Consider the following 25388-nt stretch of genomic DNA (forward strand, 5'->3'; position numbering starts at 1 on the left):
TGACCTCCAGCCTGATGGAATGTTTGGTCTCCATTGTTCTCCTGATGCCACCAAAGGGTTTCATCCTGTCCTGCATCTTCCTCCAGGAAGGTTCAGAGCACGGAGATGAACCCCAGTATTTCCCTGCTGGATGCTCAAGGTTTAACACCATGAGGAGAAATCCCCTTCCAACACACTTTCCCTACTTATTCCCAGAAGAAAAATATCCCTTAACCCTTTCCGGGACACCTTAGGGGAGTCCAGAGGCTGAATCTGCCTTGGAAAGGTCTCTTCCTTTCATTGCCAAAGTCTCCTGGAGAAACTTGAGCTGGGAGATGCCTTTATATATTTTTTTTAAATTTTTTTTTAATTAAATAAAACTTGACAACAGAAGATGGGGTGGAAAGCCCAGCAGCAAGGGCTGCATCCCAGAATTTCTCACAAATTTCTCATTTCCACATGGTTTTTCATGTGGAAAAAGCATATGGGGAGGGTTAGATCTCCTTGGCTCCATCCTGCACTGAATCCATGTGGTGACAACCTGCACTAGAAACTCATCCTGCTGCTCTTCCACCCCAACCTTCTGCCACACGTGAATGAGACCCTAAAAACTGAGTCTAAATGCACCCATCCCTCAAGCAGGACAACACGGATCCATCAAATTTCTTCATGGAAAAGGGTTGCCAGACATTGAAGGGGCTGTCCAGGGAGGTTTGGACTCCCTGTCCCTGGAGATGTCCAAGGATTGACTGGATGTGGCACTCAGGGCTCTGGTCTGGTGACAAAGTGAGGATTGGTCACAAGTTGAACTTGATGATCTTAGAGGTCTTTTCCAACCTTAATGATTCTGTGATCCCTCCTCATGTCCTGGTGGCCCTGAGTAGCTCCCAAAGTTAGAAACTTCACTGTGATTTAATTTCCTCATTGCAAAGTGTCCAATTTAGGACCTACCAAGTCTCACTCCTTTACCAGAAACTGCAGTAATTTTCTTCCATATTGATTTTTTGCCCATTTTTTCATGGAATCCTAAAAGGGTTTGTGTTGGAAGGGACCTTAAGGACCAATTCCCATGGGCAGGGACATCTTCCACTAGTCCGGGTTGCTCCAAGCCTCATCCAAACTGGCCTTGAACACGTCCAGGCATGAGGCATCCACAACTTCTCTGGAAAACCTGTGTCAAGGCCTCACCACCCTGGAGATGTTTGTGACCACACAGACAAACCAGTTCCCTGTATTTTATCCCCATTGCTTCCTCCCAAAAGGAACAAACTGCACCAAGTCCTGCTGGGGTCAAAGTGATGCCAGCTCCTGTTATTCCAGGACAATTCCCTCATGCACAAGCCCTCCAACCGCAACCATGCAGGGAAAGCTCCAGGGCATCTTCTGCCACTGACTCAACTGATCAAAGGCTTGGTTGCCTCGGCTACCAAAAAAAGTTCTGGAGCAAAGATCTGCTGGCAGAAGAAGCACCAAAGGAGATGCTGAAGGCAATGAAGATCCCATGGGACCCAAGGGGGACTGCCACATCCACATGGAAAGCAGCAGCACTGGATATGTCCCAAATTAAATTGGGATTGTCCTGTGCAGGACCAGGAGTTGGACTTGACAGTCCCTTCTAAACTGAGATATTCTCCAATTCTCAGATTCCTGGAGCTGGGATTGGTTGGATCAAGCCCCGCCACCAAGGCAGCGGGGACAGCAGCAGTTCCGTGCTGGGGTCATCTCAACCACAGTGAGGAAAGAGGCGAAAACCCACAAAATTCCCAAACTTATCCCTCCCCTGAAGTAGAAGCCATAAACAAACCCAGAAGCCGCCGCCACACCTCCCCGAATTCCTCGGAAGCCGAGGCGGTTGAGCGTGCTCAGCGGAGCCGTTAAAAAAGACTGGAGCGAGCATCTTCCATTAACGTTACGACCGTGAAATATGACAATAAAATGACGGCCGTATGGTCCCAAATTTGCAGCCCGCCGAGCTGCTCGGGGTTTATCGTCACTCAAACGTGCAGAGAGCTGTAAAATGTTTACAGAAAGGGTCGTTTGCGGCTATAAAATCCTCTTTTCTCTCCTAAACAAGGCTGAGCGGAGCCATTTACAAAGCCCGGAATGTTCATCGGGGGAGAGGGGAACATCTGTTCTCTCCAGGAGTTTGCAGTGATCTTCTCGAACAAATTAACTAAAATGGGTGCTTTCTAATTAAATTAGCACTCGATTGGAATGGTTTGCATTGGTGCAATTAGCGCGAGGAGGCCAGTTAGGCTCCAGCACAGGCGATTTAACTGGAAGGTGAAATATGGAAAAGCCCATTACCTGGAAAACAGGAGTTGGAGGGGCAGGGAAGCCTGTTCTCCCTCCAGCTCCATGCTCCTGGGTGGATAACACAAGGTGAAGGATGGGATGCCACCAAACCCACTCTTCCCATTTGGGATGCTCAGCTGGGAGCAGTTGGCTGTCCCTGTGCTGCACGGATTGGCTTTTTGGAGGATGCTTGGAAAGTACCAACTCCCTCAAATTACAGAATCCCAGAATCATTTTGATTGGAAAAGACCTCCGAGATCAACCTTTACCCAATCACTACCTTGTCAACAAATCACTCTTCCAACCCCGATTTCCAGGCTCCTCTGGAGGGTTGGGAACACGCCAGTGGCTCTGCTCCATGCACGCAGAACACATCCCTCCTTTCCAGTCCCCTTTCCCTATATCCTGAACCCAGACCCCCACTGAGACCCTGCAAGCTCATGCTGTTGCCCACGCTGGTCCTTAAAGGTCATCTCCAAACTCCCTCCCTGCCCCTCCCGTGTTTTTACTTGTTCCTCTTGCATTTCCCAGGATTAAAAGGGCATTTTCTCCAATTGTGACCGTTTAACCAAGGAATTAATCTCATTCCTTAATGACAACCTGTCCTCCTCCTTATTTACCATCCCCATAATTTGTGTGTCAACTTCAGGCTTCACAAGCACAAACCCAATGTTATCGCTGGCACAGCTGCCCAGATCCCACCCCCAAATCCCACCACAGACTCCAGCTATTTCCTGGAGGAAAAGAGCTACGCAAGGACTCATCCTGACCACCCTCTAAGCTCCAAACTCAATCTCAGGATCACCAAATATTCTGAAGGAATACAGGAATATTGGAAGGGATCCACAAGGATCATGGAGTCCAGTCCAAGTGAAGTGGCCACCACAAAGCATTTGGTCCTTTAGAAGCATCAGTCCCATGTTCTCTTAGGATGGTGGCCAGGGCTCCTCTTATCCCATTGGATTTGGGTGTTTCCGGGGGCTGCTGTGCCCTGAAATCCCTTGGCTGGGATTAAGATGAAACCCAAGGATGGGCAAAACCCATGGATCAACATTCCCATGTCCAGACTCGGCACGTCATCTCCTTGGCCGGGAAAATTGCTTCATCATCAGATGATTTTACAGCCATCTGCAATTTCTTTGGTTTTCCTTTCTAATGGATCCTCCAGGATCTGTTTTCCCAATTCCATGAGCCTCCCTGGGCAAAGGAGCACAGAGGGATGAGTGCCCAGATCTCGTAGCTGCCAGCTTCACCCAGCCTTCCTGATAACATTTCCAAATGAACCAGCTCCTCCTCCTCATCCTCCCACCCAAAACGCCTGGAAATCATCCTCCCTTGTATGCACACACTAGAATTAAGAAGAAAAGGATGCCCTTGCTCCTGAGTTACTCCTGGCTGCCAAGTGTATTCCAAGGCATTTTAACAGTCTTCTTGTCCATTAATTAATTGTTCCAACTTCATCATGGAGACAAAAATCCTGGTTAAGCTGCTGCTTTGGGAATACTTCCTGAGATCACAAAGGAGTTGAACCAGGGCTAAGGAAGAGGAAGAAGGGGAGAAGAAATCCCTGGAAAGGGAAGCTGAGTGTTTCACTCCGTGTTGTGGAGAGGAACATTCCCAGCTGGGATGGTCCCCTCGCTGTGTCCACCACACTGTGGCTCAACAGTACCCGCGCTCGTCTCTGACTTCGGGAATATGTTGCTAATCCTGGGAATTCTCTTTCCGACAGCATTAAGGCATCTCAGCCCTCCCTGGCTTGAAGTGGCTGAGCCAGGCACAGCCTCGCAGATCCTTATGGATGATCCTGTAAATGCTTCAGCCTGGCTTTTGCAACGGAATTCATCCCTTACCCCAGTGGGATCCTGCTCCGGCTGCATGGAAAGCAGGGATCAAAGATGGGAAAGGCTCACACTGAACCAAATCTTGTGCCAGCAGAGCTGGCAACGGGAATTTCATTGTTACTCCCACAAAATATTGTGATTTCTGAGCCCATTCCTGGATGGTGCTCTGAGATGAAGCTGCACATCTCTCTGGAGAAGGATGGGAGAGGAAAAGGGAAATGTGGAGCATCATCCAGCCAAAAACCTCCCACTCAGAGCTGGGAAGAATCAGGCACAATCCCGGCCTCACCATCTCCATCACCTCTGCTGCTGGGGGTACATCCCTGGAGCACCCCAAAATCCCATCCCTTTAGGGATTTTCCCATGGAAGAGCTGAAAGAGGAGAGGAGGAACCAAGGAGAACACTGGAGAAGCAGAAGCTGCTTGCTCTCATGTGGCAGAATTCCTAAAAAGTTCTGCTCATCTTAAACCACATTTTCCAAAAATTTTACTGACTTCCGAAGTGAATAATCTCATACTAACAGCTCTTCCTTCAAATTTCCAACCTGCAAACACTCCGCCCCACCTCCCATTGGAATGGTTTTTTTTTTTTTTGAAAACTTCCAAGCTATTTCCTGCTGGGAAACAGGTGTGATGGATGGTCCAGAGGTCCTCCAGAGGCAGAGTATCCTTGCATACCACTAAACACCTTCTCTATAGGGCAGTGATGTGATTCCATCATGGAAATGAGACCAGATTCATCATTGGATAATTTACAGGATAAGGAAGGAGCTGATAAAATAAGGGGACAAAGTCCTGACACACAATTTTGGGAACAGACACAAGGATTTGTGCCCAGATGGGAATCCTGACTGCCATCCCAGTTTGGACTCCCAGTCTTAACTGGTTTGGTGACTCACAAAGAACATGGATCCCATCAAAAGCCATGGAGAACAACAGAGAATAACTTTTTTTTTCTTGGAAAACCAGAGCAGCTCCAAGCAGAGGATGTGATTCCTACCTGGTTCATCCTCTGGCTCGTCCTCATCCCCCTCCTCTTTGCAGCCCAGGGAACCAGGAGATTCTGGGGATCGGAGGGAGATGAAGGATGGCAGCTTTTGCAGGCAGCTACTTGGCTTGGGCTCCTCCTCTTTCCAAAACTTCACCTCTTGCTCTGCACTGGAGGGTCCAGGAATTTCCCCATCATCCTGGAGCTGAGCTGGATCATTCCTGCAGGAATGGGAAAAACAATAAGGAAAAGTAAAACAATCCCACTTGGGAATGCTGGACAGGGCATCATGTGCAATGGAAGAAGCTTGGAGCTCCCAGGTCCCCATCCAAGGCCATGCTGTATCCCTGATTTCCCTGGAGCCAGCACAGATTCAGCTGGAGTTTCCCCCTCCCCACCTGGATTCCCTGTCGTGCACTTCCCTGCAAGGTTCCCAGCTCCTCAGTTTCTTGTGGAGGTGCTGAGCTCCTGTTTGTGATCAAGCAGAGGGAAGGGGAGATGGAAGGCGTGGGGATCTGGGATGGCTTGGAGGTGTCCTGCTGGGCTTGGCTCATTCCCAGCCCTGCCACTCTCTTCCAAGCTAACTTGACACTCCAGCTCCTTTGACATCTCCCATGACGGTGCCAATAAAGGAAAAAAAAACCCTCTGGAGCAGCTTCCAAGCTGGGGCGTGCTCCCTTCCAGCGGAGGACGCCAGGAGCCTCCCAACCAGGCAGGCCTGCACTCATTCCTCCTTCCCTAAAAAGAGCAAGGAGCTATTTTACACCTCGTTCACACCGGGAACGTGAGCTGGGTGTCATTCCAAGGCTCTTCTGTCACCAGGGATAAGTTCGGAGAACCCGCGGAGCTGCTCGTCCCCCTCTGCTACCTTACAAGGCAGGGCCAGGATGAGGCCCAGGCCCAGACCATGGAGGATTCCAGGAGCATGGACCAGCCTGGCAAAGCTCCCATGTCCCTCCCTTTCCATCCCACCTTCACTACCATCTCCCACTGCAAAAAGCCATGGAGAAGCCACACACCCAAATCCATTCTTCCTCCTCCCACTGAGCAGAACTTGGAGATTTTGGCTTTTAAAGCCAAATTTCCATTTGGCTTTAGTTTTAATTCTATTGGGATGTTGTTGTCCTGCACGCAGGACTTGAGAGTGAGGGCAGAGGGTGTGCCAAGCTCAGGAAAATCCATCTCCCTGTGAGGATGAGGATGAGGATGAGGATGGACACATCCATCATCAGCCTGTGGCTCCATCCCAGCACCCAAAAACATCAGGAAGAGCTGAGAGAGCTTCCAAGGATAAACCAAGGGCCCAGCTCAGCACTAAACTTTTCCAAAGCCTCTTATCTCCATGTCCATCCCCATTTCTGATTCTCCAGCCCCTCCATGCCATGGAGAGGGCTCAGCTCTGCTCTCCAACATGGATGTAAGTAAGAGGGATGATGTTTTCCAGTTTCCCACATAACTATGGATAACCTGGACCCACTTTCAGCAGTGGACTCTCGATCAGGACTCCTCCATCTCCAAGAGGAAGGTCTACAAAAGCCTCAAGGGTTCCTGGAGGTGCTAAAGCCCTGGATGGCACATTCCTAAGTGTGAATTCCCTCTTTCCATCAGCTCTTCCTCAAGTATGGACACTGCCCATCCCAGAGGTGGCTCCATCAGAAAACACCACAGTGACCCACACCAACGCATCTTAAAATAAACCGGGATACAGACAGAACATGCCTGGAAGAGGAAAAATATGGAGCAGGTTGGAAAGAAAACTGTTAAATGAAGCAAAATGAGCTCTCTCCTACCTCCCTGATGCCTCCTGGATCCGTCTCCACTTGGAAGGGGGATTGTTGTGGTCTCCATCACCTCCAACCTGCTGTGGGTGACGTCTCTTCTGGGGGTGCAGGAGTTTGCACCGGGCACCCTTGGGGCAGACTCCTTTCTTGGCAAAGTCGGGACAAACCAGCGTGTGCTTCTTCTTGCACTACCAAGGAAAGAGGAAGCAGAGTTGGAAAAGGCAGAGAAAACCCTGTGGGAGCACAGGAATCCACAGCTGAGCTCCTTCAGGTGGCACCAACACCTTGCTAAAGGGAGAGAGGGATGTGTCAGTGTTTCCTTCTCCATATCAAAACAATATTCCAAGAAAAAATACTACTAAAAATAATATTCTAATCTGGTACATTCCACACCTGCCCACGGTTTTCCAAGCGCTTGATTTTATGGATTCAAACCACCAAAGCCTTAACAGCAGTGATTTACCCCTGAAGAAGTCCCAAGGAGGTTATTTGGGCTGGAGAAGCTGGTTTTGGAGACAACACAGGACTTTATTGTCCCAGACATGCTTGGGACTTGGGAAAGAGCAGGAAAGAGCTGGAACAAAATCCTTTTAGGACTTATCCCAAAGGATTGCTGCCTGGACCAGCTTTCTGAGGAGGATGGATGAGGGCTGGAGCTCAACCTGCTCTTCCCAAGGCTTGGTTGATGCTCCCCATCCAGGGAAGCTCAGTGTGCCCATGGAATGGGGCTGTTAAAATAGCAGCATTGAGATGTTCATCCCTAAAAATGCTCCTGCACTCCCAGCTCTGGATTTTGGCAGCTCCCAGCAGCCACCAGTGGTTCTGGTGAGAGCAAGGTGTCATCAGTGTCCCAGAGCTTTCCCACAAGGTTTTCTGCTGGGAAATGGCCCTTTTTGGCAGTGGGAAAGGCAGGCAGGGAAGAGGAGATGCCTTCAGCTGGGATTTCTATCTGGGTTCTTGGGAATGAAGGTGGGAGGACGGAAAAAGAACAGGCTCTCTCTAATCTCTGTTCCCAGCAATCCCAGAGAGCTCATCCCAGCATATCCCAAGGGATGAAAGGTGGGAGCAAGTCCTGGGCCCTTCTTAGTCCCATGTGGACCCACTCCCACCCAGGATGCTCCATCCTAACCAGTTTGGCTTTTGCATCACATTGTGACATCCATGGAGAGACAACCCAACACACGTGGCACAACCAAAAATTCCCAACTCCAAGATCCATTCCCTTGTAGACCTGCAGGAGAAATGTGGGTCCTTCCACATTCGGATGCCCAAGCATCCCATTCCTTCATGCTACAGACACTCAGATTTTGGGGAAAATGAGATAAATCCATGGGGAAATAAACACAGGGAGGGTTTCAACACCACCGTTCTGGCTTGCTTATAAAAATCTATTCTGCTGACAATGGGGGATGGAGGTCAGTTCCTGCCCTTTTAATGCAACTTTACTTTGGGGACAGAGGAGCAGCTCCCCGTGCTGACCTTTGGGATTAAGCAGGATTCCTGCCGAGCTCTCTCCTTGAAAAGCAGAAGGATTTGGCAGCTCCATCACCCGAGGCTGAGCGCTGAAGTCGGTGGCGGAGCAAGGAGCTCGTGTGCTGGAGGCTGGGGATGGTGCTGAGCAGCAGGGGGGCTGGGATCCACATGGACACACGGATATGGGCTCAATGTGGGGGACAGCTCAGTGATAGTGCTGCTTTTCCATAAAAAAGACATTTAAAACTCCCACTCCTATGATTTTGCACCTCTTATTTCAAGGAGCTGGAATGGGAAGTAACTCTACAACCAACGGGCAACCTGGAAGTAGAGTTGGGTCTGAACAGTGCCTGGCTTTGCCATTACTCCCAGATCCTGTGTTTTATAGGAACGTGGAATGCTTCGGGTTGGAAGGGACTTAGAAATCATCTTGTTCCACCCCCCTGTCTTGGGCAGGAACACCTTCCCTATCCCAGATTTTGCTTCCAGCGCTGTCCAACCTGGCCTTGGGCACTTCCAGGGATGGGGCAGCCACAGCTTCTATAGGAAACCGGTGCCAGTGCCTCATCACCCTCACAGGGAAGGATTTCTTCCCAATATCCCATCTAACCCTGCCCTCTGGCAGTGGGAAACCATTGTCCCTTTTCCTGGTACTCCATCCCTCATCCGAAGTCCCTCTACAGCTCTCTTGGAGCCCATTTAGACACTGGCAGAGACTCTAAGGTCCCTCTGGAACCTTCTTGTCTCTAGGCTGGACATTCCCAGCTCTCCCAGACTGTCTCCACAAGGTATTTTCTTCATTTTCTCATTCCACAAGATATTTTCTTCATTTCCTCATTTTACCTGCAGACAGGATACATTCTGGACCAAAGAGAAACATTTGGAAAAGGCAGCAACCAGACAGGAATTCAAACACAGGAATTTCTCCCAAAATATTAGCAAGCAGAAAAGCGAATCCCTCAACCTGGTAACCTCTTTTAAAATAAATGGGACAAAATTAGAGAAGAGAAAAAAATAAAGGAACACCCTATTAGGGATTGAAGACTGGGATGAATGCACGGGCAGACCTTCCAAGCCCACCTGGAAGGGACAATCCCAGTGGAGCACAAGATTGTGGGATGGGCCTTGGTGCCAGGTCCTGGTCTGACCATCCACAGTGCCTGGAATCACAGAATATCCTGAGTTGAAAGGGACTCCCAAGGATCATCAAGTCCAAATTCTGTCTCTGCCCTGCATGATCCCTGAAAAGGATCTGAAATCCTCTTCTTTAAAGGGGTTTCCAGCACAAAATCGACTTGAAAAGAAGAAGAGCAGGAAAAAAAGAGCCCTGACCTCAAAAAGCCACATGGATGCATCCCTGCTACATCGAGGAATTATGCTATTTTGGGAAAAGGCCAAGACTGTTCCTTCCCAGCAGGGCACCAATTACAGGGTGGGACAGTGCCATGATCCCGACTGGGCACCGGGATCAGGATGTGCCATGTCCCCAGTGCTCCACCCAGCCCCAGCCTCCAAGTGAATCCTTGGAGCAGCCCATGTTTATTGGCTCCATGGTAAAAAGATACTTAATAAAGAAAACAAACCGTGTGCGACTAATCCCGGGGCTGCTTCCCCAGCTCGGGTTTCTAATGGCTTTTCCACACCGTTCCCAGCACTCCGTCCCTTCTTCCGCAAGGCCCCATCCATCCTCGCTGTCCCACAGCTGGGCTGGTGAGGCTGGAATTGCCTCTGGAGGCTGGAAAAGCCCCTTCTGTTTATTTACAGTAGCTCTCCTGCTCCTGCCAGATCCGACGTGCCAGGGCTGGGTTTCCACAGGGAATTTTGCTGCCGGCCATGCGTCAGCTGGGGTGAAGCCGAGCGGGGCTGTGGGGTGGTGCTGGGGGTCATCTGATCCCTGACACCTGTTGGGGTGGCTAATTATACCCCCCCCGGGACCCCCGCCAGACCACAGGTTGGGCCATAAAAAGGGAAAAAACTCTGGTCCCTTCCACCGAGAGATGAGAAAACCCCAGAGAATCCCTAAAAAGCCGCAGGGAGGAATCTCACCCCACTCTGGCTCCTCACCAACATCCCCATGGGCATGTCCCAGTCCCAGTCTCCCCGCTGTGGGGTTCCCCCCACAGCCTGTCCAGCAATGGTGCCCAGGGTTGGGATGGTGCCCAGCTGGCAGATCTCATATCCAGGACTCCTCCTTGGCTGCCAGGACAGCCTTGGGTGAAATTCCAGGTGCTGTCAAGCATCCACAAGGCCTTAAATGGTCCAACGGAGCCCAGTGTGCTCCAGGAGTGAGACAGGGATGAGGAGATTTGCAGAGCCCAGCCTTCTTTAGCACGAAGCTGGCAAAGGAGGAGGCAGCAACTGGTGGAAAGTCCTGGCTCAGTCTTGGGAATGATGTTAATGAACATTTTCCATGAATAAGCTTGGCAGGAGGGGATGGAGGGTGGGAGGAAGGTGAAGCTGGGTCACTGGGCCAACCAACAACCAACCCACTGACTGTATGGGGTGGGGAGGAGAGATCCCACCCAGCCTCCCATTCCTGGCTCCTGGGCAGCAGTTTGGCCAGGTTGAACTTCTCAAGTATCTCCAGGCTTAATCCTTTCCCAGTGCTGCAGGACAGCAGGTGACAAGGGCTGGACTTTGATGATCCTTGTGGGTCCCTTCCAACTCAAAACATTCAGTGATTCTGTGAAGAGATGACGAAGTGCTGAAGCACTCTTGCCATCTCCTTGGGATCTATGTCCATCCCTCTATTCATCATGACAGACACAAATCCCACCAACCAGACCTTCAGGGGAAGGGGAGCATTAAAATCCCCAAAACTCAACTGCCTCAACTCCACTGTTCCCTACTTTTTAAAGCCCTCTTGAGCATCCATGCAGCTTTTGCCGAAGCTATTCCAGGTATCCCCATGGCCAAGCAGTGGGATTAATGGACTGGATGGATGTCAGGCTGTTTTAATGTCCGTCTAAGTGGTTGTTGGGATGTGATGGCTGGAGGTGCTGGAGCTGTTTTGACGCCGCTCCGAAGTGACAGCCAGTAAATGGCTTTTTTCCGATTGCTTTTTTATAATTGGGTGCAGATGGAAACAGCCTTAAAAAAAAAAAAAATCTCAGCTCCCTGTCATTAAAACCTGGAGGACAATACATCCAAACATCATCCAGACTGGAATAATGATGGAGAGATTTAACCGATGTGGTTATCTGAAGGAATTTGCTCCAAAACAAGTTTCTGCCCTCAAAACAGTTTGCCCAGCAAAATGCCTGTAGTGAAGGGATGACTCCTGATGGTCATCTCCAAATGATCAGAGGATTTGGGATCTAAAAGCTCTCCAGAATCCACTGCAAATCCATAAACCCTCTCATTTGGTATTTTCAGGAAATAAAACAACATTTGAGCTAAAATACCTCTCAAGCTGGAGAAGACAAAGATGGTGTTTTGAAAATCATTGGGAAAATCATATTTAAGAGGCAGCAAAGGAGACAGGAGGGAATCCCTGCTCATGGCAGGAGGTTGGAACTGGAAGCTCTTTAAGGCCTCTTCCAACCCAAACCAGTCTGCAATCCCAGGATTCTGTGAAACAACAAGAACACCCATTTGGTGTCATCTGCAAACTTGCCAAGGGGGCACTCAATCCCATTATGTCATTAATGAAGGCATTAATTAGCATTGGAGCCCAGTACAGACCCTTGAGGGCCACCATCTGTTACTGGTTTCCACTGGAAATGGAGTCATTGACTTTTTGCACATCCAGAAGGTGAATTCTGAACCTGGCATTCATCCTTTTGTGGCAATGCCTATGGAATTCAACCATCCCCTCAAATGCTTTGAGGAACCCCATTTCCATCAGGGACCTACCTCCACGATCCCATCCATCCCACACTAAAAGCTACAACAGAGCCACTTTCACATGGTCTACCCATCAATGGTAATTCCCAACCCCAAATCATCACTGCTGGGTGTGCAGTGAGGCAGACACTCACTGGACATTCCCAATGGTGTCATTTCCATTAGGGATCCTGGGGCTCCACCACATGCCTGGTTCCAGGTGGCTCAGGGCACCACCAATGGGATCCTGGGGTGCATTAGGAAGAGCAAGTTGAGGGAGGTGATGTTGCCCCTCTCCTCAGCACAGATGGGGCACATCTGGAGTGCTCTGTCCAGCGCTGGAGACATGGAGCTCCTGGAGCAGCTCCAGAGGAGGACAAGGATGATGAAGGGTCTGGAGCATCTCTGCCAAGGAAAGGCTGAGGGAGCTGGGGCTGTTCAGCCTCAAGAGGAGACACAGCTGAGAGGGGACCTCATCCCTGTCTGTCCCTGTCTGTCCCTGTCTGCAGGGAGGGCTCAGAGCAGGGCCCAGGCTCTGCTCTGTGGGGCCCAGCAATGGCACAAGAGGAACAGCAGGGACTGATCCCAGGAAATTCCACCTGGACATGAGGCAGAACTTCTTCCCTTGAGCAGTGACCAAGCCCTGAGCAGAGATCAGAGAAGGGCATGGAGTCTCCCTCAGTGGAGATATTCCAGAGCCCTCTGGACACAATCCATGTGCTCTGGGATGTCCCTGCTTGGACCAGATGCCCCATTGTGGTCCCTTCCAACCTGAGCCATTCTGTGACCCTGGGAATCACCCACTGTTCACAGGATGTGGGGATTTTCTGACAGAGAACAGATCAGATCAAGGGGAGATTCCAGACAAGAAGCGAAACCCCAATCTGCCAGGTTTTGTGTTCATCTCTACAGAAGTTCAGGTTGAAACCAGGAAGTCTCTGCCTCATCACTACACTCCCACTTTAGAGCTGTGATTCTGTGGCTGCTCTACTCCCAAACTTCCCAATTTACACATTTTGTGCCCCACCTCCTTCTACAAAGATATTAAAGTGCAAGAAAGAGAAAATCTCAGCCTGGGATTTATCTTGGTGCTGTTATCAACAATCCCAGGCTATTAAACAGTTCCAGTGCATCCTGATAAGCCCCATCTTTAATGTAAGGATCAGAATTCCATTGGAGATGCTACAGTTAAATTAAAGAGGCAATAAGAACCCTCATTATCCCATTACAAACCAAGAGATACAACTGGAAACCCACAAGATTTCCATAGAGATACGAAGATAGGATTGGCCATGGAAGAATCCTGATCGGTTTTAAACCTCTTCTGAAGGCTACAAAGTGCTTCCAAAGGGAAGATCCCATTGCCACAACTGGGATTTATCATTCATTATCAGCAGCATTCGTTGCTAGAGGATGTGGACAAGGACTCAATATCCCCAGTAAACCAATGGGATGAACCTGGAGAGATTTCAGCCAGCTCAAATCCATCCTGGACACTACTGATGACCTTAAAAACAGCCTCATTACCAATCCTACACATACTTTATTTTAAATAAAAATTCCACTTGCTCATCAGTTTGGTGACTGAAGATTTCTGCTACACATTATGGGGGAAAAAATCCCAAATCAAGCTCCCAGAAAACATCTGTCAGCCAGAGCCAAAATTAAGGATAAACAAAATTAAGTTGCTTTTGTAGTTGATTTTCATACAGCTGCAGTGGACTATAAAAGAGCTATCAAAGGCAAAGCTCACCATCAGCTATTTCCAAATTATTACAGAATCAGGGACTCATTTAGGTGGGAAAATCCCATTCCCTCAGCACTGTTAAGGCCACCACTATGTCCACAAGTGCCACTTCCACAGGGCTGTTAAATCCCTCCAGGAATGAGTATTCCACAACTTGCCAGGTCAGCCTGTGCCAGGGTTGGACAACCTTTTGTTAGAGAGTTCTTCAAGGAAAAGCCAAGTTGGTTGGGAGTCAACCTGGGATCAAAGAAGGAGCAAAAAAACCCCAGAAACACCAAGATCTGATGGCTGTGAGGAAAGAAAAATGCTGGTTCAACCAGAAAAGTCAGCTGAGATCAGAAAGCATGAACAGTGTTGAACTTCACCTTTCCATGATAAAAGATTAAGGAAAACAAGGATCCCAGGCTGCTGCTCTCCATCACTGGATAATTATGAGAAAACACCATAGACATTTAATATTTACTGTTGTAACACAGCTCATACGGCTTTTTCTAAAGAAATGTATTAAATTGAATGCATCAGACACACAAAAACATAACATTTCTGGTGGGAAATTGCTGAACTTCCACCAGAAAAAGAAAAAATAACCAACCAAACATAAAAAAACCATACAAGAACGAGGTTTCAGCCGAGAAAAAATCCCCACATTTTGATTTTCTACAGCAAAATGCAGCAGCTGCCACTGCAAAAAAACACCAAGCTCCACCTGGGGGAGGAAAATTATTCTTCCCAAGGAAGCAGCACTTCCTCAGGCAGTGCTGCCCCTGTCCCATATTTTTTACACAGATAAGGCAGAAATTAGAGCTTTGGTGAAAGCTGTTGGTCCAATAAAAAGATGGATTTTAGGAATAAGATGAGCTGGGATGAGCAATCCCAGCACAGCTCAACCCTCCTGCCAAGGCAGGTCCCCATGTCAAGCCTAACCATCACAAGGGCTGGTTGTGCCAGTTGGGATTCCAGAGGGATGGGAACAGATTCTCCTCTTACCCATGATTTATTCCAGCACATCTCCCCGTGCCTTTCCAGGGAAGCTTCATTGTTTAATCTCACTGTGTCTCACTGTTTAACAGCTCCCATGAGGGAACAATTTGCCCACAGGCTCCAAGGCAGGCGATGGAAACAATCCGGAGAGAGGGATTTAATGCGGCTCTGGCGCTAATGGGCACAGAGGGGGAAGATTATTTAATACAAAACAATCTTCCGGATGCAGCAATGGAATCATCGAGTGGTTTGAGTTGGAAGGGACCTTAATGATTTCATTTCAAACCCCTGCTGTGGGCAGGGACACCTTCCAGTATTCCAGGTTGCTCCAAGCCCTGCTCAACCTGGCCTTGGACACTTCCAGGGATGGGGCAGCCACAGCTTCACTGGACAACCTCTGCCAGGACCTCACCACCCTCAGAGGAAGGAATTCTTCCCAATATCCCATCCAAATCTTTCCTCCTTCATCTTTTGTGCCTGGAAAGCAAATTCCAAGGCAGGTGCTCTTTGGGACCATCTATGGATGAGCTCCCAGCTCCAGGCACTTGGCCTCAGAGAAATCCCAGCTCATGGTTTGCCATCACATCTGGTTTGGGTTGGAAAGGTCCTTAAAGCCCATCCTGCTCCAACCCCTCACACAGGCAAGGAAACTTTCCACTATCCCTGGTTGCTCCAAGCCCCATTCAACCTGGCCTTGAACACTCCCAGGGATGGACCATCCACAGTGTCTCCATCCAAAGTCTCCTCTTGCTTGTCCCTTGCTCTGGGTCACATCACCACAGACGCTTCACCCACTGCTGCTGGTTCATCCCTCACACCCACCAACCTCATCTCTCCTAGAGAATTCCTCCTCCAAGCCCCTGCACAAGGCCCCACATGGGAGGAGGGATGTAGAAGCACAGAGGAGCTCTGACTGTAGAGCAGCTCATGAAAACATCTCCAAAAAACCCTGGGAAGAACCTGCAAGAGGCCCCATTTCTCCCTCTCTTCCCACTTCCCTCTTGAGGCTTCCTCCAGTGCAGGTGGCCAAGCCCAGAGGGACATCCCAGCATGACCAGGTCAGGGTGCCAGGGAAGGGCAGGGAGCTCCAGGAAAACTGGGACAGAGATCTCTGAGGTGGGAGTCACTCCATGGCTTTAAGGGACTCGTATGATGTTGTGTTTAGGGATGATCCCTTTAGGAAGCACAAATGGTGGAGGAACTTCCCAACCCATGACCAAGGAACCTGTAGGAATGCTGGAAACCAAGGTCCTAGCTCTGCCATGAGCTCCCTCTGGAAACAGAATCCTGGAATCATTTAGGCTGGAAAAGCTCTCCAAAATCATCAGGTCCAACTTTAGACTAATTAATTAATATTGGGGGTAACATTCCCTTGAAGAAGGATGTGATCATGGTCTTGTACAGGAGCTGTCCCCTTCCCCAAGGGTGGATTTAGATCCTCTACAATCCACATTCCCGAAAAAAGGACTTGGGAATGCAAAATTAAAGCTTTCTCACTTAATTCTAAATTCCTGGTGAAGCCAGAGCAGGTCAGTCCTGGCGTCATCTGTACGAAGAGCAGCTGGAATTACAGTCCATGGAATGGGTCAAAGGTGGATCAACTTACCCTGAGAATCCTGCAACACATCCTAGGAAGTCCTTAAGAGACAACACTGCCAACGACACGTCATAAATTATGGATAATAATGGACATTTTTGATGGAGGTCTACTAAAAATCAGGAATTGTATTTGTCTGGGAGGGCACAAATAGGAAAATGCAACTGGAAGAAGAGCCCAGCGTGCCAAAAATCATCACAAAACGACCTCAATTCCTAATTATGGACAAGCCTCATCAGAGTTTATCCACCCAGGATGCTCCACCAGAGTCACACACCTTCACATTCCGTGCTCTTTGTGCTTCAAACCAACATTGCTCGGACAGGGAAAGGCAGAACGAGGGAAGATTTACTCCCATCCTAAATAATTCACAAGAAAAGGGACTGCGCATCTTTAACAAGCCATCGTTTTATGAAGCAAGGTTAACATTTTTCCTTGATTCAGTAGAATATTATAAACTCTCCGGGGTCCATTTGAGGACTTTCTACTTGGAGCAAAGGCACGGACTCAGCACTTTTTATATTATTTAGAGAATAAAATTAACCCTTAATGGCCCAAGCTGGAATTTCTCCTCCCCAGTTAAATATGGCCCGCTCAGCAATTTCTCCCCATATATAATTACAGGCTGCTATCCATCATCTGGAGGAGAATGCTTTCCCGACATTCCAAAAGTGACGCCGTAAGCACTTTTCCTAATAGAATAAATATTCTAAATATCTCTTTTATATTTTCATTTAAATTGGAATATTTTAAAAATAATTGTCGGGACCCTGCCTGCGTGGCTGGCGCTGCGCTGGAGGGAGGTGGCAGGATGCCTGTGTTTTCCTTCTGAGGGAATGTTTATCCTGCATCAAGTCCCCCTCCACGCGCTGCCACAAAAAGTAATTAGGCCCAGACTAATTTATTAGAGCTTCCCTCTGCTGCTGCTGATGTCCTGCTTTCCTTAAAACTCTCACTTTTGGCTTTTTTTCCCTGGTTTTTGCTCTTTGGTGGTTTCTCCAGGGGAAAGGATGGAGAAAAGACCAGATGGGGTTTAGTGGAACTTCACAGTACTGGGTTCAAAGCTGGGCTCAATGATCTTAGAGGTCTTTTCCAGCCTAAATGATCCTAGGATTCCATCCAGCGTTGTGTTTGGATTCTGGGACAGGCTGGTGGCCACACTAGTGGGATCTGAGCACCTACGACTTCTCGTGATGGGTTGTACTTCTGCAAACAAGTGCTACCAGGATGGAGCAAAGGAGAAGAAGAGCCCTCTGAGGCACCCACAACTCCTCTGGACTGCCTGTGCCAGGGCCTCACCACCCTCACAGGGAAGAACTTCTTCGCAATATCTCATTTATCCCTGCCCTCTGGCAGTGGGAAGCCATTCCCTGTGTCCTGGCACTCTATCCCTTAAGACCCTCTCCAGCTCTCCTGGAGCCCCTTTAGCCCCTTAGAAATGGTTCTAAGGTGTCCTCAGAGCCTTCCCTTTTCCAGACTGGACATTTCCAGCTTTCCCAGCCTGGCTGCAGAGCAGAGGGGCTCCAGCCCTTGGAGCATCTCCATGGCCTCATTTGGACTCACTCCAGCAGCTCCGCATCTTCCTTCTTCTGTTGGATCCTGAGCTGGAGGCAGCTCTGCAGGTGGGGTCTTATCTGAGTGGGGCAGAGGGGCAGAATTCCCTTTCCTGCTGGTCACAATTGTCCAAATATGAGCAGAAATCCCATACCATAACCCATACCCATTTGGAAAACAGCAAAGAGGAGTCAGGACAGTCACTTGGATTCTCAAGGGAACACCAGCATAGCCAACCCTCTCCCTTAGCCACGACACAGAAAGGTGAGATCCTGTGTGTTCCAAATTCCTTTGGAACAGCAAATGCCAGCTGGCTCCAAGCCCTGCTCCAGGAAAACTGCTCCCACAATTTCCACGTCACATCAGGTACCAAAAGCTCATGGATGAGGTTGCAACTCTCCCCAGGGTGCACATGAAGTCCATGTAGGAGTTCACTGCACAGATCCAAACCATCCCCAGGAGCCTGGAGGTGGCTTCATGAATCCCCCAGGCACAGCTGGATGCTGAACAAGGCTGGTCTTGCTCCTAAAACTAAGCCACAGGATTTAGGCTCAAGTTTAAACCTGTCACGGAGCCAGAGTGGAAAACAAGCATTAATGCCTATGGATTTTCTAGGTAAAACAGGGAATCCTAAATATTTTCCTGCATTTTTCATCTGTTTCAGTGAGGGGTTTTCAGGGGAGGTGCTTCTAGCTCAGACACTGATAACAGGAACACCCCATGGAGGCTCTGACCAGGGAAACACCAGCATGATGAGCTGAAGCCTTTGATTTCTTCCCCTTTTCTCCCAGCCAAACCACTTCGCCAAAACCCTTTGGAAAAGCACAGGACTGTTCTTCATCACATCCGGGTGCTGAGCAGCTTCCAGCTCTTCCCTGTGGTGCCGTAGCTGGTGCAGGACGCTGCTCATGGCTTTGGCTTTGGCCCACAACAGCTGGGATAAATCCCTCTTTACCTTTTCTCCCATGGGACAATATCCTTTGAGGAAATCCTGGCACACTTCTGCCTTCCTGGACACGTAGACGTGGCTGTAGGGGCAATTGCTGTTGCTGCAGATCCCCTTCAGGTAGTAGGAACACACCGGCATCTGCAAGAGGAGGAGAAATCCATCAGCAATTCCCTAAACCCGTGACTCGGAATCACTGCAACCCCCAGACCTGAAATAAAAGCGTGACAAGCATAAAATAAATAGAAATCTTTTGCCAGCCACCGATCCCAGAAGTGTTTTTAGCTCTTCCATTGGTCTCCTGCAAGGCAGCTCCCTTGTATTACGTGTTCCCGGTGTTTGGATACACAGGGAGTGAAGGTGCTTCCCTCAGCATCCTTCAGGATGCTGGAGAAAAGGGTGAAAAGATGGAAACTGCCACCAGGAAGAAAATTCCCTCTGGACAGTGTAGGGAAGGGATGGGAAGATGTCATAAATTCTGGGAACACCTTTTGCAAGGAATGATGCAGTGATGAAGATGGGAACATTGGTGCAGGGAACACACCCAGCCCGGCTCCAACATCACACAAGGAATTCTCAGAGGGAATCCCAACATCCCAGAGGAAATTTTGGCCATCACAAAGGCCAAAACAGCATCCTGGGGGTGCTTCCCATTTGGCTCTTCCATGGATACAGGGCTGGCTGGAAGGGGGTTTGATAAAGGCTCCGAAAGGTGGCTCCTAGAAAGGGGGGAAAAAGCCCCTCCACAAGGATTCTGGGGAGGCTGCATCATTCCAAGGCATTATCCTGGGATTCCCCAGGGCTGTGATGCCTGTCCCTGCACACTGGGGCAGGCAGGGATGCTCCAGGAGGGAGTGAAATGAGGAGGAGAGCAGCTCCTGCCCTGAGCATTGGAGAAGGAGAGCAGAGGGATACATGGAGCAGATCCCTGATCCCACGCTCCTGCATTCCTGAGTTTCTGCAGCGCGACAGCCGATGGGGAAAACCGACGGAGCAAGGATTCTCCTCATCGTCCTCAAAGCACAAACTTCACCTTCTGCCAGCTGTTATCATTAAAAACAAATTACCAGCCTGCTGCCATATTTCAGCATACTTAACTCACCGGCAACCGCCAGCAGCTTCCCACTTCCCGCCCCGACCAGGCAGCTGCCACCTGGAATGTGCACTTCCCGAAGGTCCGGCTCCTCCTGCTCCTACATCCCGAATTTCCTCACTGCTTGGCGTGGTATTGATCACCTCATTCACCAGCAGTATCCTGGTCCCACCAGTTCAAGCATCCCCAAGTAATATTTACAATCCTGCAATAACCACAGGCCGGGGCTATCCGGAAAAATCCCTTATCCCTGAAGGGCACATTAAGGGTTGAACTAAATTGCCTCACTGGAGGCCGAGAGGAAAGAAAACAAAGGGTGCTTTAAAAGAGGAGAGTTTATTTTTAATTGTCTTTTAACTGCAGACATTAACATAAAGGACAGGGCTCTGGGGCGATCTTTGGCAGTGCTGGTGGTGTGACCGTAAACGATTCCCTTAATGTAGTTTTTGATATAGAGCCCAAATTAGCTCTAATAAAAAGGGATAATAAAGGCAGCTCTCCGACAAAAATAAACTCCTCCTCGCTGTCAAGCCCGAGCCATTATCAAGAGGAAGCAGCGCTCTCATTTCAATTAACCTTGTTTGCACCCCAGCACGTCCACACAAATAACAATAACATTAATTCAAGGCACTGGGGCGCTGCGGCCGCCTTCGACAGCTTTGACTCTCTCCAAGCTCTGGAGGCAGCAGCTAAATGAACCCGAAACTCCACGTGAGCCTCCAAATTGCTCACAACTGAGTTTTGAAGCTCTATTAGGGAGAAAAATGCTGATTCTTTCCGAGTTCCTCAAGGGGAAAAGCTGTTGGAACAGCAGTGGGCGGCTTCTCGAGTCCCGGCCTCTCACAACCTTCGCTTCCTTCAGATTTCCTGGTTTCTCCCCATTGCTGGGATGTGTCAGTGGCTCTGATCCACTGTGGAAAAATTCCCTGTGTGTCACTTCAGCAGGTGCTTCTCACCAAAGGCTCTGCCTGAGTCTCCTGTGGAGCAAAATTCTTTAAACTGTGAGGCCCCTGGCACAGGTTGCCCAGAGAAGCTGTGGCTGCTCCATGCCTTGAAGTGCCCAAGGCCAGGTTGGACAGGGCTTGGAGCAACCTGGGATAGTGAAAGATGTTCCTGCCCATGGCAGAACAAGAAGAGCTTTCCCTCTTCCCCAGGCTCTTTCTTCCATTACCAGAGGGTGATGGAAAGCACTGGAGTTTGGATCTGCAAAGCTCAGGGACAATATGGAGCCATCCTCCATCCTGGAGACCACTCCCTGCTTGGAGCAAGGAGTTTGCTACTCTAGGATGGAGAGAAGTTCCCTGCTGCTGTGACAGCTGAATCCATGCAGTTTTCCATAGAAAACAGTATTTTTTCCCATAGAACATAGTGATTATTCCCATTTTTCAGTGGGGAAACTAAGGCATGGGAGTGCACAAAGGCTGAGAAACAGTTTTGTTCTGAAACCAAGAGCCAAGCCCTGCCAGCCTTTGATCCTTCACCTCCTGGACTGGATATCCCATCCCACTGAAATCCCACCGAGCTGAGACACACAACAACCTGAACTTTCTCTGATCAGGAGGTTTTGGGGTGTCCCTCTCCAATAACCACACAGTGAAATCAACAGGACCAACGAAATCAGGAATTCCCAAACCACATGGAAAAAAAAACATGGATTGCACTAAAACCTCAACTGAAACAGACAAAAACCAACGAGGCACAATCCTTCACCTGAGGAAAAGATGGGATTTACTCCAAAAACTCCACAAGCAAGAGGAAAACTGCTTCCTTCCTCTGCTGAGTGCCTCCACCTGCTTTTCCCAGCCCTGATAAATGAGGGAAATGCCACCTTTGCCAAGAACCACTCAGGTTAATGGGGAGCTCCAGGACTTGGAAAGTGAAGTTGCTTCCCGCTTTAGGAAGCAGCATTCCCATGGCAATAAATCACCCTGGAACAAGTTTGAACTCCATGGAGGAGGTTGTTTCTCTTCCAGTCCTTGCTGATGACAAGGTGGCAAACAGGGAGACCTTTGAACCACCCTCAGGTTGGTTAATCCTGTGAAAAATAATTCCCCTTCCCAACAGAGCATGGCAGGAAAAATGTGCTCCGAAAGCTTTTCAGAGCTGGTACTGCCTGCTATGATTTTGGTTTGTTAATTAATGATTCATCTTGAGTTTAGGTGATGCTTCAGTAGCTCAGGATAAAGGTGAGGTCGCTGCATCCCATGGATTCTGTCCCCAAAATGCTATTGGCAAACAGCTCCTATGGTCATTCCTTTTCAATTCAGTTTTATTACCACAATATCACTGTTATTCTTCTCAAACTGGAGAGGTGTTGCTAAAGGTTGAGTTTTCCCTCATTCTCCATTTATTCACCCAGAACAGAGCCCAGAAGCCAAATCTAGAGGTCCTCCTTGAGGGACCAAGTGTTCCTAGAGGGGAAACTGAGGCCACATTTCCATCAGGAATTTAAACATGTCGATGAATATTCCTGGGTAGAGAGACCACAAATTCATCCACATCCAACCATCACATTCTTTGGTGGATAAACCACCAACTGCAACAGCTCCTGGGGCGTGTCCAATTCCCAAGTTTCATCTAGATTTTTTTGCCCTAGGTCCAAAAAAGACTTCACCATCTCCTGAAATTCCATTTAATTTGGAGTTCATGGTTCTGTGGATGAATTTCAATCCTTCACCTCAGGGATGCAGACAGAGGGTTGCACTTCATTCACTTGGATGACAAGAAGTAGCTGGCAGTACTAATTAGAATAATTTTGGATAAACCAACAGCCAATCCACCTGTAAAGCTTCCTTCGCTCTTAGCTTCTTTATTTCTGAAGCATGACGCTGTTACAGGATGAAAAAAAAAACCCAAACTTTTTTTCCATCTATCAATCCTCATCCCCATTCCTACTCTGACGTGCCACGAGCCAGGGAATGCAGCTGTCCCCATTTCTGTTTTATGTACTTGTGATTAAGTGACTCTGAAGAGAAATCCATGTAAAAAACATCTGGTGCTCTGTGTCTCATTGGGAGCGACTTCCCAGAAAACTTATGAGCTCCCCATGGACAAGGAACGTGCCTCAGGCACCTCAGCTTCCGTGCTGGAGTCTCCAAAGCTACATCCAAGTAGAGATCCCAGTCACTAAATACAGGCTGAGGTGCTAAATCATCACCGATAAACCCAAAATAAAAACTCTGGATTATTTTTCCACCTTGTGTAATCAAACCACAGAGCTCCAGAAATATCAAGAAGGTGGAAAACAATGAACTCCAGAATTATTTTGCCATGGTTTCAACCTGATTTTGCTGATTGGCATTTTAGAATTGATTTTTATTAATTTATACCTCCAAGTTATTGTTTGTTAAAACATCCTCCAACCCCAGCACAGCGGGATTTCCAGGGAAATGTGATCTTAAGGAAGTAGGGAAGAATTAGACGCATCCAAATAGACTTGATGATCTTGGAGGTCCTTTTTAGATCTCTAAGACCTCATAGGTCTTTTTTAGACCTCAACCATAGGATGGTGAGGCCCTGGCACAGGTTTCCCAGAGAAGCTGTGGATGCCCCATCCCTGGAAAAATTCAAGGCCAGGTTGGACAGGGCTTGGAGCAACCTGGGAGAGTGGAAGGTGCCCCTGCCCGTGGCAGAGGGGTAGGAATGAGATGATCCTGAAGGTCCCATCCATCCCAAACCATTCCACCATCCCTCTGTCATGATTCAGGAGCCTGGAGAGCGCAGCAAGGAAACTCCAAACTCAGTTGGAAGCACTCAGTAAGGAAGAACCTTCCTACAACCACCCCTTTGCACATAGAGCTATATTCCCATTGGGAAGTCACACAGACCTTGTCCTTGGACACCTTGTGGGAAAATGGACAGGTCCCATCCGTCTTCTTGCACGTGCCACGGAGAAACCTGGAGATAAAGCAGATGGAGCAGGTTGGACACGAGGTGGGTCACAAAAAACCACACAATTCCTGCCGAGCTCATCCATAAACCCATTTCACACCCTAAATTAGTACAGATTCCCCTTGTCAGAAGGGGAGCTGATGATTCCTGCTAGATTTTGTTCTTTCATCACATCTGGCTGCTCATTAGTAGGTAGAGCAAGGCTTGTATCCCAAAATTCAGACATGATGCTCCCAGAAGAAGAAAGGTCCTTTGTAGAGCCCTGATTATTCCAAGTTGCCAAGAAAAGCTGAGGATTCCCCATCCCTGGAAGTGTTCAAGCTCAGGCTGGACAAGGCTCGGAGCAACCTGGGATAGTGGAAGGTGTCCTTGCCCATGGCAGGGGGGTGGATTGGATGATCTTGAAGGTCCTTTCCAATCCAAACCATTCCAGGGCTCTATGATCCCATTCCAAGAGATGCTGGATGAAGCTCCAGGTGGGAGTGGCCAATGACCAGGAGGAGCAAAGACAGGCCCAGAACAGGAACCAAAATGCCAGAGCACATGAGGATGTCAAGAGTTTTCCTAGGATTGACCACTCTGAGACCAGATTAACAAAATTATAAAATTATAAGGGAAAGCTAAAGAATAGAATTAGAGATAAATGAACAAGGATGAGGAGACAAAAAACCAGGAGAAATCAGTGCTGTCCTCCAATGACTGGTGGAAATGAGACAGGTTGGAGACCCAAAAGACTTCAAGGAGCACAATTCCTAAAGTAGGCAAGGAGTTATGGGATTTGTTATGGGAGAATGAGTGAGAAGGAGTAAAATCAGTTAAAAAAACAATAAATCACATTCCCCTCCTCTATCGTCTTCCACTGAGCTTTGAGCAACTTCCAAGTGATTCCAGCACAGCAGCAATTTTATGGAAAAATTACTCCAGGAGTTCATCAGTGGAGTTGGCTCTTCTGCACTTTTTAAATGACTCATAATAGAGTTTAATCAACTCTTGGGCAGGTCTAATGAACTGCCAACACAGATCAGTTCTCCTGGAATAAATCACCAAGTCTCAGAGCTGCACAATGTCACAGGCTGAGGGATTCAAATCTGCTGGACTGATCTAAATGGATCTGAGGAATGCTCCTGAAGGAATAACCTGGAGTGTGGTCAGGGCAGGGGCTAAAGTCACCCAGCCCAGAAAAGAAGGTTCTAAAGGGACTTTAGAGCCCCTTCCAGTGCCTAAACGGGCTCCAAGAGAGCCAAAGAGAGACTTGGGACAAGGGATGGAGGGACAGGACAAAGAGAATGGCTTCCCACTGGCAGAGGGACAGATAGGATATTAGGAAGATACTTTTCCCTGTGAGGCTGGTGAGGCCCTGGAATGGAATTCCCAGAGAAACTGTGGCTGCCCCATCC

General features: G+C 48.7%; 1 protein-coding gene across 4 annotated transcripts in view; it reads right to left on the reverse strand.

Annotated features, from left to right (window-relative positions):
* ZC3H3 (zinc finger CCCH-type containing 3) overlaps positions 1-25388 on the reverse strand; it is a 137394-nt gene that overhangs the window by 4411 nt on the left and 107595 nt on the right. For all 4 annotated transcript variants that reach the window (XM_036397118.2, XM_054518596.1, XM_036397127.1 and 1 more), the window contains 4 exons: positions 23928-23997; positions 19017-19148; positions 6894-7072; positions 5116-5324 (listed from right to left, as the gene is read on the reverse strand). In XM_036397118.2, coding sequence (XP_036253011.1) covers positions 5116-5324; positions 6894-7072; positions 19017-19148; positions 23928-23997 — 590 coding nt within the window. The remainder of the gene's footprint in view (positions 1-5115; positions 5325-6893; positions 7073-19016; positions 19149-23927; positions 23998-25388) is intronic.

Source organism: Molothrus ater, chromosome 1 (genome assembly GCF_012460135.2).
Source record: "Molothrus ater isolate BHLD 08-10-18 breed brown headed cowbird chromosome 1, BPBGC_Mater_1.1, whole genome shotgun sequence".
Classification (NCBI taxonomy): Eukaryota; Metazoa; Chordata; class Aves; order Passeriformes; family Icteridae; genus Molothrus; species Molothrus ater.